Source organism: Tenrec ecaudatus, chromosome 12 (assembly GCF_050624435.1).
Source record: "Tenrec ecaudatus isolate mTenEca1 chromosome 12, mTenEca1.hap1, whole genome shotgun sequence".
NCBI lineage: Eukaryota > Metazoa > Chordata > Mammalia > Afrosoricida > Tenrecidae > Tenrec > Tenrec ecaudatus.
In genome coordinates this window covers 50618206-50635645 of record NC_134541.1, presented here as the reverse complement: position 1 = coordinate 50635645, position 17440 = coordinate 50618206, and the positions used below count along the sequence as shown (strand labels likewise).

Below are 17440 nucleotides of genomic sequence, written 5' to 3'. Positions count from 1 at the left end.
GTACATATATCTATATGTTAACTATCAAGGTAACAGATAGACAGTGGGCCTCTACTCAAGTCCTCCCTCAACACAAGAACACTTTGTTCTAATAACTTGGCATTCTGTGATGCTCCCCTTTCTGACACAATCACTGAAAACAAAATGGGTACATAAACTAATGTGGTGAAGAGAGCTGATGGTGCCTGGCTATTAAGAGATACAGCATCTGGGGTCTTAAAGGCTTGAAGCTAAACAAGCAGCCATCTACCAGGGAAGCAACAAAGCCCACATGGAACAAGCACACCAACCCATGTGATCCAAGGTGTCGATGGGATCAGGTATCAGAAGACCCAAAACAAACCACCATTTCAATGAAAACAAGGTAGGTTGAAGTGGAGACCCAGAGCCCACATATAGACAACTGGACATTCCCTGACAGAAAGATCACAAGGAAGGGACGAGCCAGCCAGGATGCAGAATAGCATTGACGAAAAACACAACATTCCTCTAGTTCTTTAATCCCAGTTCTACCCTACAAATCAGGCTAGACCGGAGCATGTACGCTGGTACAGATAAGAGCTCTGGACACAAGGAATTCAGGAAAGATAAACCTCTCAGGAACAATCATGGGAGTAAAGACACCATGATGATAGGGGAAAGCTGATGGACGTATAACCCCCACACACACTACCATAATGGGGACAAACAACAGAAACATGGGTGAAGGGAGACAGCGGATGATGTAAGATATGAAAATAATAATAATTTATAATCTATCAAGGGTTCACGAGGTGGGAGACTGGGGGATGGAGGGAGGGGAAAAAAAGGAGCTGATACCAAGGATTCAAGTAGAAAGAAAATGATGGTGGCAACATATGTTCAAATGTGCTTGATAAAATTGATGTATGAATTGTGGTAAGAGCTGTAAGAGCCTCCAATATAATAATTTATTTTAAAAGAATGTTGTTCTTCTTAGTTGCCATCGAGTCCGTTCCAACCCACAGCGATCCCATGCGCAACAGAAAGAGACACTGCCTGGTCCAGCACTGTCCTCACAATTGTTTCTACGCCGGAGCCCATTGTTGCAGCAGCTGTGCCCATCCATCTTGTTGAGGGCCTTTCTCCTTTTCACTGCCCCTCTACTTTATCAAGCATCATGTCTTTCTCCAGGGACTGGTCTCCCCTGACAACATGTCCAGAGTATATTAGACAACGTCTCACCATCCTGGCCTGTAAGCACAGCATGCTGGCTGTACTTCCTCCAAGACAGGGTTGTTTCTTCTTTAGGAAGTTCGTGATACTTCCAAAATTCTTAACCAGCAAGAACTCAAATGCATCCATTCTTCTTCAGTCTTCCTTACTCGCTGCCCAACTCTCACCTGCATATGAAGCAACTGGAAATATGAGCAAGAACCCAGAGCCATGTTTTTGGATAATTCTTTCGATGCAGCTTGAACTTCTTTCGCTGGTGCTTGCACATATACTAACTCCTGGAATGGTGGAATGTCAACTAGTTCTTTTCGGTGCAGTGACTCCGTGTGCTCTTTCCATCTTCCTTTGATGCTTCCTGCATCATTTAATATATTGCCCTTTGAATCGTTCAATATTGCAACTTGAGGCTTGAATTTTTTCTTGAGATCTTTCAGTTTAAGATCTGCTGAGCGTGTTCTTCCTTTTTGGTTTCTAACTCCAGCGCTGTGCACATTTCATTATGATATTTGACTTTGTCTTCTTGAGCTGCCCTTTGAAACTTTCTGTTCAGATCGTTGACTTCAGAATTTCCTCTATGTGCCTGAGCCAGGCTATGATTGAGAACGAGTTTCTGAGTAGTTTCTGGCATCCACTTTGAGAGTTTCTTCCTTTCCTTTATTTTTAATGGCCTTTGCTTCCTGTATGACTGATGTTCTTCACGTGCTCCCACAGCCCATCGGGTCTTCTCAGTGTACAAGGAAGCAAACCTGTTCTTGAGATGTTCTCAAAATTCAGGTGGGAGAGACTCTGTGCCCTATTTTGGCTCTTGTGGACTTAATTTCCTTCAGCTTCAACCCAAACTTACATATGAGCAACTGATGGCCTGTTCCACAGTCCGTCTCTGAGCGGACGTTAGCTGCTGAGACTGAGCTTCTCTAGCGTGTCTTCTCACAGATGGGGTCAATTTGATTGCTGCGTAGTCCCTGTGAAGAAGTCTATGTGTATAGTCACTGTTTGTGTTGTTAAAAAAAGGTATTTGCTATGGACAATCATTGGTATTTTTAAATTGAAGCATTTAAAATGCTCTGAAATAAAAATTGTACAAGTAATGTCAGCTTTTGGCTTTAAGAGAATGAAAAGGAAAGAGAATGATTTGGAAGAAGAAAAAAGAAAAATAGGTAGAGAGAACTGTGAAATAAACATTTAGATATTGAAACTGAAGGACTAAAAGTGCAAGAGATAAAAATATTTAAAATTAAAATAGGGGAAAAATAGCACCAGAGCAAGAAGTTGAAGCTGCCAATCTATATTTGTTTGGGCTCGAAGTGTTGTGCAAGATCTTGGTCTCTGACGTGGGAAAGAGAGATTTGAGTTTTCTGAAGACTCGAATGGGAGCTTTGGGTGGATCTGAGCCTGTGGCTGGAGCATACTGGATGAGGAGACCTTTTGAGCAGTTACGTTTGGTGTTCGTGGATGGGTGGTTCCTCCTGGTCAGGGCCTGGTGATGGCTGGAATATGTCCATGTTCTTTGGTGTCCTGGAGACCAAAGGGTAGAGTGGGGTGTCAGGAATATAGAGAAGTTGTTCCAGTGGTGTTGAGATGAATGTAAGTGAATGACTCCGGTGCTCTTGGGCTGAATGTACGTGAATGAGCTGAGGCTTACACTTTCCACTCTGCGAGGGACAAGGATTTCAGAGAAGGACTGGGTTGTATATCAGGGTTGTCAAACTGGTCTTGGTGATGGTCTGGGAGGAGGAGGTGAGGATGAGCTGCCCCAGGGACAGGCTGTAGTTCTGAACTGCCTGAGATGATCCAGGATGCTCTAAACGAGGTGCTAATGAAGAGATGAGGAAGTGTTAACTTGCAGATTAATGATGTGTTGATGAACTAAAAGCAAAAAAGTAACTTGAAAGAAAATAATAGTAATAAAGTTCTTTCCCCCTTATGTAGACCAACAGATGGGTAAGTACTATTTAAGGCTGAATTATAAGAATAGTGCATGACTTTTTTTAAAGAGGGGAGGATATAGGAATGACAGAACAGAGCAACAGCAAGAGCAACAAAAGAACAGCTGGAGTCTAAACCTCTGTCCTTGGGGAAGTCCGGGCTGTGTGGAGCAGAGGTCTTTTGAGCCGTTGGGGGCAATGTCTGGAAGTAAATTGTTTTACCCTTGTGGTACATTCGGATGGGAAGTAGGGTTGAGATTTAGTGTAGGGGTTGTTTGGGACTTCGGGTAGGGCTGAGAGTTCTGTATTCTCATAAATGTAGGTTACCATAGTGGAACAGACCTCAGCTGGATCAGGTTGGCGGAAGCAGGGTTCACCTTTTTGGATGATGGTCACTAAGTGGGGTTGGGGGAAGGGTGGTCTGGGAGTGAGAGGAGATGCAGGAGCCTGCTCAAAGGAGAAGTTGTTGCTCTACACAGCCCGGGGTGTTCTATTGGGGCACCGATCAGGAGCTGGGGTCCTGAGACAGTTGGCAGATTACAGTCTATCCAGTACCTCGGCCAGAAGAGCCCTCTGTGCTGGGGACTTGGGGAACTTGTCTCACGCACAAGCTCACTGCCTGTGATATGTCAACGCAGGAGCATGAGGTTCACCCATATGCCCTACCTGGAGCACCCAGGCACCAACGGATGTGTCTGGTGTGTGGATTGTCTGTAGGTCAGGTGGTGGGGTTTAGATCCAGAGAATTAACTAATTCTCTTAGGTCTGTGGGCTCAGCTCCCAGTTCCATGTCTCTTAGCTTGTACTGCCATAATAATACCTTTGCTGCTGGGGTATGTGATATTGTCCAAAAGGGGGGAGGAAGTATGGGAAAGAAAAAGAAAGCCCTTGAACAAGTGCGCTTTCAGGTGCCCTAAGATGGGAGGTGCAGAGCTGAGCCCCTGGGACAGGGCATTGTTGGTTGTCGGGTTGGGGCTTCTCTGGCTATGTGGACGTCTTCTCCCAAGGCTCAGTAGGCTGTGGGACGGCGGGGATGACACCACCCCTGTTGTCTACATCTGCTCACCTGTAGCTTATACAGAGGAATAGAAGGGGTGGGGGGGAACGACCCAAATCCCAAAGCAAAACTGTTTACTGACTTTCTTCAAGGCTCACTTGCTGAGGCTGATCTCTGTGGTCACCAGCAGGTCTAAACCCCAGGAATGATTCCACTCCTCTTGAGTCTGTGTTATCAAGCAAAAAGTCCGAAGGAAAGGAGAATGGGGGGGGGGGGCGAAAGGGGGGGAAGGGAGACACTGCTAGAAGGAGTGGAAAAGCAAGAAGGAGTGGGGAGGAAAGCTGGTTCTCCAATTGAAGAAGCTCCAATCAGTATCTGAAATGTAAACTCCTACCTAAATCACAACCAAAAGTTAGAATATATAAACATGAGAAAAGCACAGATGTGTCCACCGTGACACCATGATCACCTGAACAAAGCACATACAAAGTTTTTCTAAGAGCCCATTTTTTGTGTTAAGCAACTCGTGGTAACTTCATCGTGTCAGAGTAGAACTGTGCTTCATAGAATTTTTAAAGGATAATTTTTCAGAAGTAGTTTGAAAGCCTTTCTTTTTTTTAAAAAAAAAGAAACAAAACTTTCTTTTAAGTCACTTCAGGATGTACTCAAATCTTCTGTTCTTCAATCAGCAGCTGAACCTATTAACCATTTGAACCACCCAGAAACTTTCACGTGCATTTCAATAATGTACAAATAAATCCAAATTCTAATTCAATAAATTTATTCAGTAAATTAATGTTAAAAATTGAACATTATTGGAATAACTGACATGGTGAGTACCCTTTGGCGGAGATATTTGGAAATATGTTTTGTGGCCAGTAAACATTTTAAGCCTGGTTACAAGCTATGAAAAACTGAACCTGAAGCCATCTGAAATTGTGGACCTACAATCTAGGGTGTAGACTTGGAGCAAGATGGCCCAGCAACACACATGGGAGAGACTCGGCAGAGAAGAGCGCCAAGGAGCCACTGAGAGGGATAGCCTATGCTTCCAGACCACAGGAGTCCCAGCATAAAGATAAGGAGACGCAAATCTACTAAAAGTAAAGAGCAGTGATGTCTGTCGATGGGTTCCCCTCTGTCATGGACCTTGGGCACTAGCCAGCTGAGCGCATACTCCCAAATCTCCCAACCGAATTTTCCCGGTCCAGGAGCTAGGTAGAGTGGCAGAGTGCTAGAGCGGCTGAGCTGCAGGGACATGGCTCTACAAGACCAGACTGGAGCTGATATAAACACAAAAAGGCTTGGCTCTCGGCCCAACCAAGGGTGTTCTTTCTGGTCAGATACCCTGGCAGTCCTAATTCCCCAATAATAGCGATAGCACAACCTACCCGAGCCGCATGGGAAAATTCCACAGGGCCTACGCAGTGAGTCGACGGGAGGGAACGGGGAGTTTAGGAGTAAAGAGTGGAGGCAGGAGCGGGGAGGCAGCACTGGAGCTGATCATGATCATACAGCTCTTTTTGTGGGGGATCAACCACAGGGGTGGGGGGGGGGAAGGCTGTAGGATGGATGTGGTGGTGATGGACAACTCCCCCTGGATATGCCTGAACGACTATACTATTCAATTCTATGATATGTAAATTATGTGCCAATAAAACGATTGGGGGGGAGGGAGTGAGTAGACTAATTCTCCACACAAGCCGAGTCACCAGCCCTACTCAGCAAAACTAATCCCACTTCCCTAAGGTACAGCTTTTCACGGCCCCACATCTTAAAACGCATAAAAAGCATGACCATTCGCAGGCTTATAAACAGACCAAAACCAAAAAAACTTCTTTGAATCTAGGGTATAATTCTTTGAAAAGAACTAAAAGAAGAATTCATACACCTAATAAGATTGTTATTTTATGAAGAAATAGAAATGTGTTGCCATCAAAATATTTCCTCCTCATATTAAGAATGTATCATGTTCAGAGGTTGAGAGACCCTCCTCAGGTACCTGCAATAGGGTTGCTTAGCAAAAGCCATCCAGGTGTCCCGTCTGCCCATCACTTGACCATCTGCACTCCGCAGCTCATATTACTGAATTAGGCTACTCTACCCTTGGGAGCACAGGATGCTCGTTTCCTCCACCTCCCTCTCTATCTGTCTACAGAAGTCATAGATATTCCAAGCTAGACCGTCCAGTGCTACTAGACATGAAAAAGAATGCTTGATGATACAACAAGGATACAGAGATTATATGTGATGCAGAAAATTAAACGCTCTGATACCATTTTTTAACCTGCCTGGCGGTAATCGCAAGTGCGGCTCGGGGTAAATGTTATCTGTTAGAAGCAGTAACCCCAAGCCCTACTCGGAATTATACTGCAGAGAGGCCCCTTAACAAAATTGCTGACGTAATTAGACCGCCAGGGAGGTTAAGGGGCAACTCAGCCCTATGACTTGTCAATAAATATACCAATTAAATCAAAGATGTATAATAGAAAGTTCATTTTTAATAGTTTTTTAAATAGTTCTTTCTAGCATTTTAACTGAGTAATGCTTTCCATAACATTGACTAAATGAAAAGATGAGTCATCAATGACAACACTATGAACTAAGTGGGTCCTAGGGCCCAAGGAAGGCCCCTCAAGGGCAAATGGCCCTCGGACCAGCACCTACTTTCACACATGTGCAACCCCATCCATAGGAGCTCTAGAAAAACAACATCCATCAAAGGAAAACACAATTATAATTAAAACATGAACAAGCATAAGTTTCTTCTGTTAGGACTGGCTGACCAGCGTGTTTAAAATCACCTAACATCTAGTCTCCCATGGAAGAACTCATGTACTAGCATTCTTTTATGTAGGTAATAATTATGTCCTTCCATAAAAATGCAGCAAGGAAAACAGCTTCTTCCTGGTGGTTCGGCTGCTACTTCTATTTTATGTTCCTTTTGGAAATACATTCATCAGCGCACGAACTTGTTTTCACCGTCAGAACATATCATGGGACCCACACGATAGCTTGAGTATGCACGGGCTGTGTTGCTAACATGGCTGTGGGAAACACACAGGGCTGCATTCGTCAGTTCCAGAAGCAATGGGACACTGTGATAGTTAGGAATTATGTCAACTAGACGCTCCTGGATAAGGGTAGGCATGTGACCCAACCTATCAACATCTTCTTGGTGTAATCAGCTTTTTTGTATAAAAGTTAGAGACACCAGGAGCTCGCTCTCTCTCTCTCTGCTACTATGTCTTCCTGCTTACTAGGACTCCGCTTGTCTCCAGGGGAGTCCCCACATGGACCACCTGACCCTGAGAGCTATCAGTGCCTGAAATCTTTTCACCAACCTTGGATCCACTCAACTCTGCATCCACCTGCCTACGATCCTGCATCCTGTTTCACCTTTCTGCATCATGGCCTGCAGATATGAGTCTGAAGAAGGCCCAAGCTTGCATCAGATTTACGCACTTGAGTTGAGCTTGGCCTTCTTGATATAAAACTACTTTTTATAAAGATCGTTCCTGTAGTTATGTAAGTGTCGCTGATTTTTGTTCTCTAGACAACCCAGCCAAACAGATACCTTTACTATTTAATCAATAGTTGCATATCGCCCACAGAGAGAGTCCTGGCACTTGGAAAAACAAGAATTCATCCCCACTGAAGCGTGAGTCTGAAACCCAACACTGGTAATGCTTCTCCTTTCTGTGTTATAAAGACCAGTGGTAGCCTCTGGCAGGCTTGCTCAACTCCAGGGCATCAGCTTCCCAGAAATCCAGTGTATTCCCAGACAACACTGTGCACCACAATGACTCAAGGCAGAGCAAATTACACACCTCACACAGACATGCAGAGACAGAAACATGAGCAAGACTCGTAGAGCCTACATTTTAGGAGTGGCATGAACACATGAGAAGCAAAGTAACCAGGAGATAATAACAGATGGTACCAAGTGCTATGAAATAAATCATTAGAGAAACATGAGTGGGGCTTACTTGCGGTTGAGGTGGCAAGAAAAGTTCTCCTCTGTAGAGAAGACAATGAAATAAGACAAGAGTTTAGAAGACGGAAAGACTTCAGTCTATTCTCAGAACAGAGAGGAGCCAAGAGTATGTCAAGCATAGGGACTGAGAGAAAGGCAGACAGAGCAGCAGGAGGCTGAATAAAGAACAGGAAGGAATTTAGGTTAAATACACCTGGAAGGCATCAAAGTGCTCATGCTAAGGAACACAGGAGGAAGAGCCCTGCCTGTGGCATTTCCTAAGTGTCCTATACTGCTATTTATCTCTCACTGTTGTTAGGCTTTCAAGCCGGTATCATACAAACCACCTTTTCTCTTCCTCCCAATGCTCAGCACATTGTCATACACTAACAAGACGCCTGATGCATATACACATACACATGTATACACACAAATATACATATAAGTGCATATACACACACATGTTCTTCAGATGATTTAAAGAAGCTTTATTAAAAACAACTTCCAAAATTGCTTTTAATGCAGTTTCAATGTTGTCAGTGTTTCATTTTGTTTGGATCCACAATCAATGTTCATGTAAGTAGTAGTCAAGAAATGAAATGACATGTTATACTGAGCAATTCTGCTGCTCATGACCTCTTTAACATGTTCAAGAGCCAAACAGACCTGGAACTATTTATAGACTTTTCTTTTTTTGTCACTGATATTTTTTGTTGTTGTTTTGTTTTATTTTGCTGTTTTGTTATGCTCTGTCTTATTTTTGTGCTTGTCTCTGCATGTCTAGCTAGTTAAGACAGGTGGGCTAAACAATCCGCAGGAGAAAACAATGGGACCAATGGTTTCCGAGGAACACGGGAGAAGGGGGTACGGGGGAAAGGAAGTGGATGTTAACAAACCCAGGGACATGGGAACAACAAGTGATTTAAAATCAATGATGAAAAAAATAAATGAAATGGTGAAGAGGGCATAGGATGACTGGTAGGGCTTGATCAAGGGCAATGTAAGAGAGAAGAATTACAGAAATGTGAATAAAGGCTGAACATGATAATGAGACAAGAGGAAATTAAAAGGAAATACAGGAAAGAGCTAGGAGGCAAAGGGCATTTATAAAGGTCTAAATACAGGCACGCACATATGTAAATATATTTATATATAAGGATAGGGATATATATCTATGTACATACATTTATATGTTAAGTATTAAGGTAGCAGATGAACTTTGGGCCTCTACTCAAGTACTCTATCAACACAAGAACACTTTGTTCTAATAACCTGGCATTTCATGATGCTCACCTTCCTGACATGATCACTGAAGGCAAAAAAGGTACATAAGCAAATATGAAAAAAGCTGATGGTGCTCGGCTATCAAAAAATATAGTGTCTGGGGTCTTAAATGCTTGAAGATAAATAAGCAGCTATCTAGCTGAGAAGCAACAAAGCTCACATGGAAGAAGCACACCAGCCTGTGTGATCACAAGGTGTCAATAGAATCTGGTATCAGGCATCAAAGAACAAAAAACCATATCATTGTGAATGAGGGGAGTGCAGAGTGGAAACTGAAAACCCATCTGTAGGCAAGTGAACATCCCCTTACAGAAGGGTTGTGGGGAGGAGATGAACCAGTCAGGGTGCAGCACAGCACAGATAAAGCACACAACTTTCCTCTAGTTCTTTAATACTTCCTCCCCCCACTATCATGTTCCCAATTCTACCTTACAAATCCGCCTAGACCAGAGGATGTACACTGATACAGGTAGGAACTGGAAACACAGATAATCCAGGACAGATAAACCCCTCAGGACCAATAATGAGAGTAGCAATACCAGGAGGGTAAGGGGAAAGTGGTGACAGAAAGGGGAAACTGATCACAGTGATCTACATATAACCCCCTCCCACGGAAATGGACAACAGAAAAGTGGGTGAAGGGAGAAATCGGTCATTGTAAAAGATGAAAAAATAATAATTTGTAAATTATCAAGGGCTCCTGAAGGAGGGCGGGTAGGGGAGGGAGGGGAAAAATGAGGAGCTGATACCAAGGACTCAAGTAGAAAGAAAATATTTTGAAATGATGATGGCAACAGATGTACAAATGTGCTTGACACAATGGATGGATGTATGGATTGTGATAAGAGCTGTACAAGTCCCCAATTAAAAATAAGTAAATAAAGTGTTGAAGAGCAAGAATATTACTTTGAAAACTATGGTGTGCATGACCTGAGCTATGGTGCTTTCAATTGCCTCACATGAATGCAAAAGTTGACAATGAACAAGGAATTTGAAAGAAGAATTGATGCATCTGAATGACAGAGAATAATGAAAGGACTGTGGACACCCAGAACAACAAACAAACAAATCTGTCTTGGAAGAAATACAGCCAGAATGCTCCTCAGAAGCAAGGATGGGGTTGGTTTCAACTTGCTTATTTTGGACAGATATCATGTTGGTCAAGGCGATAGATTGTGAGGATGGTGCCGGACCAGCCAGTTCTGTTGCACACAGACTCACTACGAGTCAGAACGCACCGCACAGCACCTAACAGCAGCATGCACCGCAACAGCTCAAACAATAGAAACAATGCGTATTAACTGTGAATCTGCATTAAATATAAAGAATTTGGTGGCAGACTCCTATAAACACAAAAGCTAACAGATGAGCTATTTGCTCAAAGAGGAAATCCCCTCAGTGAGAAGGGAAAGGAAGAGGTAGGCCCATGACACAACCGTGTGGTCATATGACAGCATCACAGTACAACAAAGGCCCTTCTCATGCCTAAGAAACACCACCTACTGGGCAACTTGAAAGACAAATGAGATTTGTGAAATATTTAAAGAGTCTGTCTGTCACTTCTGGTCCAAACTACTGGAATTATTAGCAGGACAATTTATGCTTTTGAAGGAAAAATTCAAAAAGATTCAGAAAGAATTAAAATAAATACCTGTATCCTCATAAGTTAACATGGGTCTCTCTAGCAGGTTTGTTTTTTGTTTTGTTTTGTTTTTTTGGGGGGTGTTCCGGAAAACAAACAAACAGAAAACCTGCTAGACAAATTAAAAGAGCTGTAACACTCAGGGTTTTTTTTGTAATGCCTATTTTTAAATGCTTTAAATAAGAATGAGCAAGGGAAGTAGTTTTTTCAAAAGGTTTAATATCATAGAGATTACTATTTCCCAAAAACATTTACAGAGAAAAAATACCACTTAACTAGAATGTTCCTTCAAATAGAGTTATAGTGTAATAATAAACTACCAGGTGATTATTAAAAAAAACAAAAACAGCAAATGACCAGGAGAGAATGATATTGTGAAAAACAAGGTTTGTTTGTGACCAGGAAGAAGTGAGCAAAAGTGGTAAAAAGCTGCTCAGTGGCCAGGCTGTTTATGTTGGAACTGAAACGAAGGAACACAGAGGTCATTTGGGGATGACAGTGAGGACTGAGCAGGAAGGGAACTATCTGTGCCCATTTTTAAAATAATGAGAAGAGGATAGTTGAGTGAGCAAGGGACACACTGATTAGGCGAGTGGACGCAGGGGGTCCTCTGAAAGGCTCCAAGGCCCAGGCCAGATTGCGGCACAGCGCATGAGCCACGCAGCCCACAGATCCCACCCCAGTAGAGCCCCATACGTGTTTAATAGTCTGCCCTCGTCCCCTGGAAATTCCCAGTACATGCTTAACAAATCAAGCCCACTGCCATCAGGTAGATTTCTACCGGAGAGAACAGAACTGCCCCCTGGGGTTCCAAGGCCGTAGCTATGTGTGGAACAGACTGCCATACCTGTCTTCCGCAGAGCAGCTGGTGAGATCAAACCACCAAACTTCTGTTTAGCACCAAGTAAGTACTGTCACCAGGAGTCCTTTAAGTACTGTGTCACTAGGAGTCCTTAGTTTTTTAAAACCGGAGATCTTTGTTTTCATTTTAGAAACCCAAATTATGTAGCCAGTCCTGGCCAGGACCAGGGAAGGCCAACTCTACTACTACATAGGGCAGAAGGCGATGGATGGCGGTCTATAGGAGCTTCTCTGGTAGTGGGAAGCAAGGTCAATGTCAACCAATAGCTTCTGTTCTCTGGGAAGCTGAAAGCAAGCAAGTGGACAGACAAGAAGATAAAGACTAAAATTCCATGTAGGGTGGGAAAATCTGGTAGCTCCCCTTTATCCAAGTTATCAAGGACATGGACAAACAGTTCACCAAAGATGACATCCAATGGCTAACAAACGTATGAAGAAATTGGAAATGCACACCAAACAACGATGAGATGCCACCTCACACTGAAAATACCAGCCACGTGTTAAAAAAATAAATAAGTAGAAAGCAAAGGCTGGAGAGGCTGCGGGAAAACTGGAACCCTCACACATTCCTAGTAGGACTGTAAATATGCACCACTACCATGGGGGAGACAGCACTGCCTTACACAACTGAGAATTGGAATTCCAGATAACCCAGAAACCCCTCTTCAGGATCTATATCCTACAGAAGAGGCATAGCATGAAGAGCCATGCGAGTCCCAAGGTCAATACAGCACTGTTCACAGTGGCAAGAAGATGGAAATAATCCAAGGCACACCAATAGCAGGATGCATAAAGAAACTGCAGCAGACAGATAATGGATACTATGCATTGCTCAAAAAAAATTTTTTTTAATTTAAAAAGATGAAACCATGAAACCCGTCATGGCATGGATGGGCCTGGAAAGCATGGAAGAGACTGAGATGGACATACTCACACCCAAGGGAACAGATGTTGAAGAGTGGAAAATGGGTAAGGAAGGGAGGGCTGACAGAGCAATGTCTTAGCACTGTCGACAGGTATTAATTACCTCGGGTGAAATGGAAGACGGCAATCCACAGAGGGAGGAGGAAAGTCAAGGTGCAAATGAAGAGTCATCTGTCGAGGGGATTGATTAGTAGTTGAAAGTGCCGAATGCAAAGCTGACTATCTGAATAGAAAACCCACTGTCATCAACTCTGACTCATAGCAACACTGGAGGGGAGAGTAGAACTGTTCCCTTTGGGTTCACGGGGCTGTAAACCTTTGCAGAGCAGAAAACCACATCTTTCTCCCATGGAGTGGCTGGTGGTTTCAAACTGCTGACCTGGTGGCAAGCAGCCCATATGTGACCCACTATGCACCAGGGCTTCTAGTGAAATGTAAGCTCTCACCTAATTTACAATAAACAATGATCATCAAAAAGGAAGGGCACATCACTTTTGTGTTATTCTTGCGAGTGGACACCCTCAATGTGGTCACACACACAAAACAAACGAGAGGAGCGTTCTACAAACGAAATGACCAGTGCTGGTGAAAGGGTCAGGAAGAAAATACCAAGGGGAAGTTATGGATTAGGGAAAGCTGAAGAAGAATAACAATGTGCAATATGGAAAAACTGGATTTGATCCTGGAATAGAAAGGGGCTATTAGAGGGGAAAAGAGTGAAAAACAAGTAAGGTTTGTGTTGTTGTTGTTAGATAGCATTGAGTTGGTTCCGACTCATAGCAGTCTTATGCACAACAGAACGAAAAGTGCCTGGGCCCACACCATCCTCACACTTGTCCCTATGCTTGAGCCCACTGTTTCTGCCATCGTGCCAACTTATCTCCTCATTCCCTCTGCCCTCCGCTTTACCAAGCAGGATGTCCTTCTCCAGGGACTGGTGTCTCCTGACAACATGTCTAAGGATGTATGACACAGGCTGACCATCCCTGCCTCTAAAGGGCACTCTGGCCAGTCTTCTTCAAAACATAGAGGTCTGTCCTTTTAGCAGTTCAGGCTACTTTCAATATTCTTCTCCAAAACCACAATTTAAATGCATCCGTCCTTCTTTGGTCTTTATTCCATGCCCAATTTTCACATGCATATGAGCCAATGGAAAAGACCATGGTTTGGGTCAGGCGCACGTCAGTCCTCAAAGTAACATTCTTGCTTCTCAATCCTCTAAAGAAGTCTTGTGCAGCAGATTTACCTAATGCGATTCATCTTTTGATTTCTTTTTTTTTTTAACAATTTATTGGGGCTCATACAATTCTTATCACAGTTCATACATATACATACATCAATTGTATAAAGCACATCTGTACAGTCTTTGCATCTTTTGATTTCTTGACTGCTGCTTCCATGAGCATTGATTGTAGATAAAAACAGGACAAAATCCTTGACAACTTCAAATTTTTTTCTCCATTTATCATTTTGTTTATATTTCATTATAGCAATGTGTTGATATTAATTTCAGAGTTTGGAACATTACACAGTGGTTATATCAGATGTTAAAACTAAGGAAAGTTAAGTAAAGAGTTTATGGAAGTCCTAGCTAAATTTTCAATTTATATGTAGTTCTCAAATTATTTCAAAGTAAAAAGTTAAAATGTTCATGTAGATTATTTATTCATGAATTTTTAATGTTAGCAATAATTCAGAACCCTAAATTACCACCTTTGAGATTTAGCTGTACCGAACATTTTTGGCAGAGTGACAAAAAAGGTTATGTTCCTCTTTAAAACCATGGTTTTGCAGCTTTAGAAGTCTGTAATGTGTCCCCACAGCTATGCCAGCATTCCACTCACAGCTTCGTGCAACCTACGAAGGGGGCTTGTGAAGAACAGGGATGCCCCTTCAGCCCTTAATCTTCTGTCTCAAAGGTTATTAAATGGAAGTATTAATTAAAACCTTTCAACATGAGCTAAACATTTATGAGAACCACATAGGTTAGTCAGCAAGAATTGTTAAGGCTTTCCTTTCTCTGTTTTAATTAATTTTTTTTGAAAGGGTACAAAGTTGGCAGCAAATTGAGATCAGACATTGCTTAAATTGGCGTCAAGATTTACAAAGAAACGGTGGCACATTCTCCCACACTTGTGATAAAACCTATTCCAGGTAACCAGCTCGGACTTGGTGCCCAGGCACTCTCAGGCATAGCCTGACTTGCTGCTACTCTACTGCCACACAGTGGCACATGGGAGCATGGCCTCTTGCTCAGACACAGGAGTCCAGAGGAAGAATTGGGACCCAAAAAGAATATATTTTCTTTTCTCTAACAAGATGTCTACAATTTAAAGGCACTAGGAGACATGGGGGTAGTACAGCCTCAGCCCTCCAGATACATTTCAAGAGATGCACTACAAACAGATACATGTCCATGTGTAATATTCCTGGGATGGAATAAATTAAAATACACACGAGGCTATGGTGATGACCACCACCAGCTTGTCAGCGTGTCACGCTGTGGTGATTTGTGTTGCTAAGATGCTAGAACCTATGCTATTAGTGTTTCAAATCCTGGACGATCACTCGTGGTAGAGAGGTTTCAGGAGTACTTACAGACAAAGGCAAAGAAGACAGACGTGGTCATCTATAGCTGAAAATTAACTACTGAAAACCTTATGAATCACAACCAAATATTGTCCAGTATAGCACAGATGAGGCCCCTACATTAGAAGCAACTCAAAATATATAGCAGTCACAACAATGCACTCAAGTCTGCCAATGAGAGTAAAGACAGAGGGAAACCAGACTAGGTTTGTTCTGTATGACATGAGGTTACCATTAGTTGGAGGCAACCTGACAATAACTAACTATTATGACGGTGAAATATTTTTTCCACCTCAGGCTGAGGACTGCTCCAGAGATTAAATCAGTCCCACAGATATGACAAAGACCTAGGAGATGGATCCCAGGGCCTGATAGTGGGCTTACTCAGCTTACCAGGCTTACCTGCTTTGGATCAGAGGTGGTGGCACTGGCAGCTGGGGATTCCAGTTCTATGGTCACGGGCCCATCGTTCTGGATGTGAACTTGCATGTACGCACCAAACTTTCCATCTGAAAAAGCAATTTAAACCATTAAAAGAAATGAAGACACAAGATATTACTGTCTAATAAACACACCTACGTCAGGATTGACTATGCCAAGGCATTAGACTGTATAGATCAAAACAATCTACGGCTAGCCCTGGGGATGGGACTTCTGTAATACTTCACTGATCAAGAGGCAGTTGTGCAAACGGAACAAGGGAATCTTGCATGGTTTAAAGTCAGAAAAGGAATAAGTCAGGGCTGTATCCTCTCACCAGACTTATTCAATCTGTGTGCTGAGCAAATCATCAGAGAAGCTGGATTACATGAAGAAGAATGAGGCATCAGGCTTGGAGGAAGGTTTACTAACAACCTGTGATGTATAGATGATACCACCTTCCTTGATGAGACTAAGGAAGACTTGAGGCTCTTGCTGATGAAGATCAAGGACACTAGCCTTCAGCATGGGTTACAACTCAATATAAAGAAGACCAAAATCCTCAAAAGTAAATAAAAAGATTGATGTTGACATGGATTTCATTTTACTGGGATCGATGTTCATGGAAGCAGCAGTCAAGAGATCAAAGACATGGACCCTTGGGTAAACTGACCTCTGGATGGTTGAAAAGCAAGGATGTTACTTTAAGGACTAAAGTGCACCTGACCATGGTATTTTCCATCGCTGAAGAAGAACCAAAGCATTTGATCTGTGGTGCTGAACAATATGGACGATACTGTGGATCGTCAAGAGGACAAACAAACCTGTCTTGGAAGAAGTACAGCCAGAATACTCCTTAGAGGCTAGGATAGTGAGACTTTGTCTTACTAGGGCATGTCTTACTTAGGAGAGAGTAGTCCCTGGAGAAGGACATCGTGCTTGGTAGGGGCAGTGAAGGCGAGGAAGGCCCTCAGCGAGATGGCTGACACGGTGGCTGTGACAGTGGACTCAAGCACAGGAGCACTCATGAGAATGGCGCTGGCTCAGCCTGTGTCTCCTTCTATTGTGCACGGGGTTGCTGTACGTCGGAACTGACTCAGGGCACCAGGCAACAAAGATCAGGAAAATCAGACAGTAATACTGGCGAGTCACTGCAAGGGAAGGTGGTCAATCCTACCAGTATGGAGGGACATTTGGGGGTTGCATCAGTAATGCTCATATAAACTAGAGGGAGCCTACACTAGAAACTCTTGAATATGTAAACAGGGGGGATCTGTTCAAGGGTTTATAAAGGAAAAGAGTAGAAGCAAACTAACTGTCCCTGAGTAGAGGAACAGATGGAAAAACACTACCTTAGTTAGTCAATAAAACACACAGTAGCCAGTAAAATGGTTCTATATCCATCAACATGACTAACTTGCAAAATCACAACATAATCTTAAAAAAATGTTATTCCATTGAATTGTATGTTATGTGGATGAAGTGCCAATAAAACTGTTCAGATAAATGGATGGATGGATGGATGGATGGATGGATGAGAGAGAGAGTTGTTGTTTCCTCCCTGTTGGTAATGTGCTGGCCAGCTAATGAAATAGCAGTTCAAAACCACCAGCCACGTTACAAGCTTT

General features: G+C 42.9%; 1 protein-coding gene and 1 pseudogene across 1 annotated transcript in view; both read right to left on the bottom strand.

Annotated features, from left to right (window-relative positions):
• Positions 1-17440, bottom strand: part of DTD1 (D-aminoacyl-tRNA deacylase 1) — an 83061-nt gene that overhangs the window by 40211 nt on the left and 25410 nt on the right. The window contains exon 4 of the mRNA XM_075527850.1: positions 15795-15901. Coding sequence (XP_075383965.1) covers positions 15795-15901 — 107 coding nt within the window. The remainder of the gene's footprint in view (positions 1-15794; positions 15902-17440) is intronic.
• LOC142423591 (U7 small nuclear RNA) lies at positions 11095-11159 on the bottom strand (annotated as a pseudogene).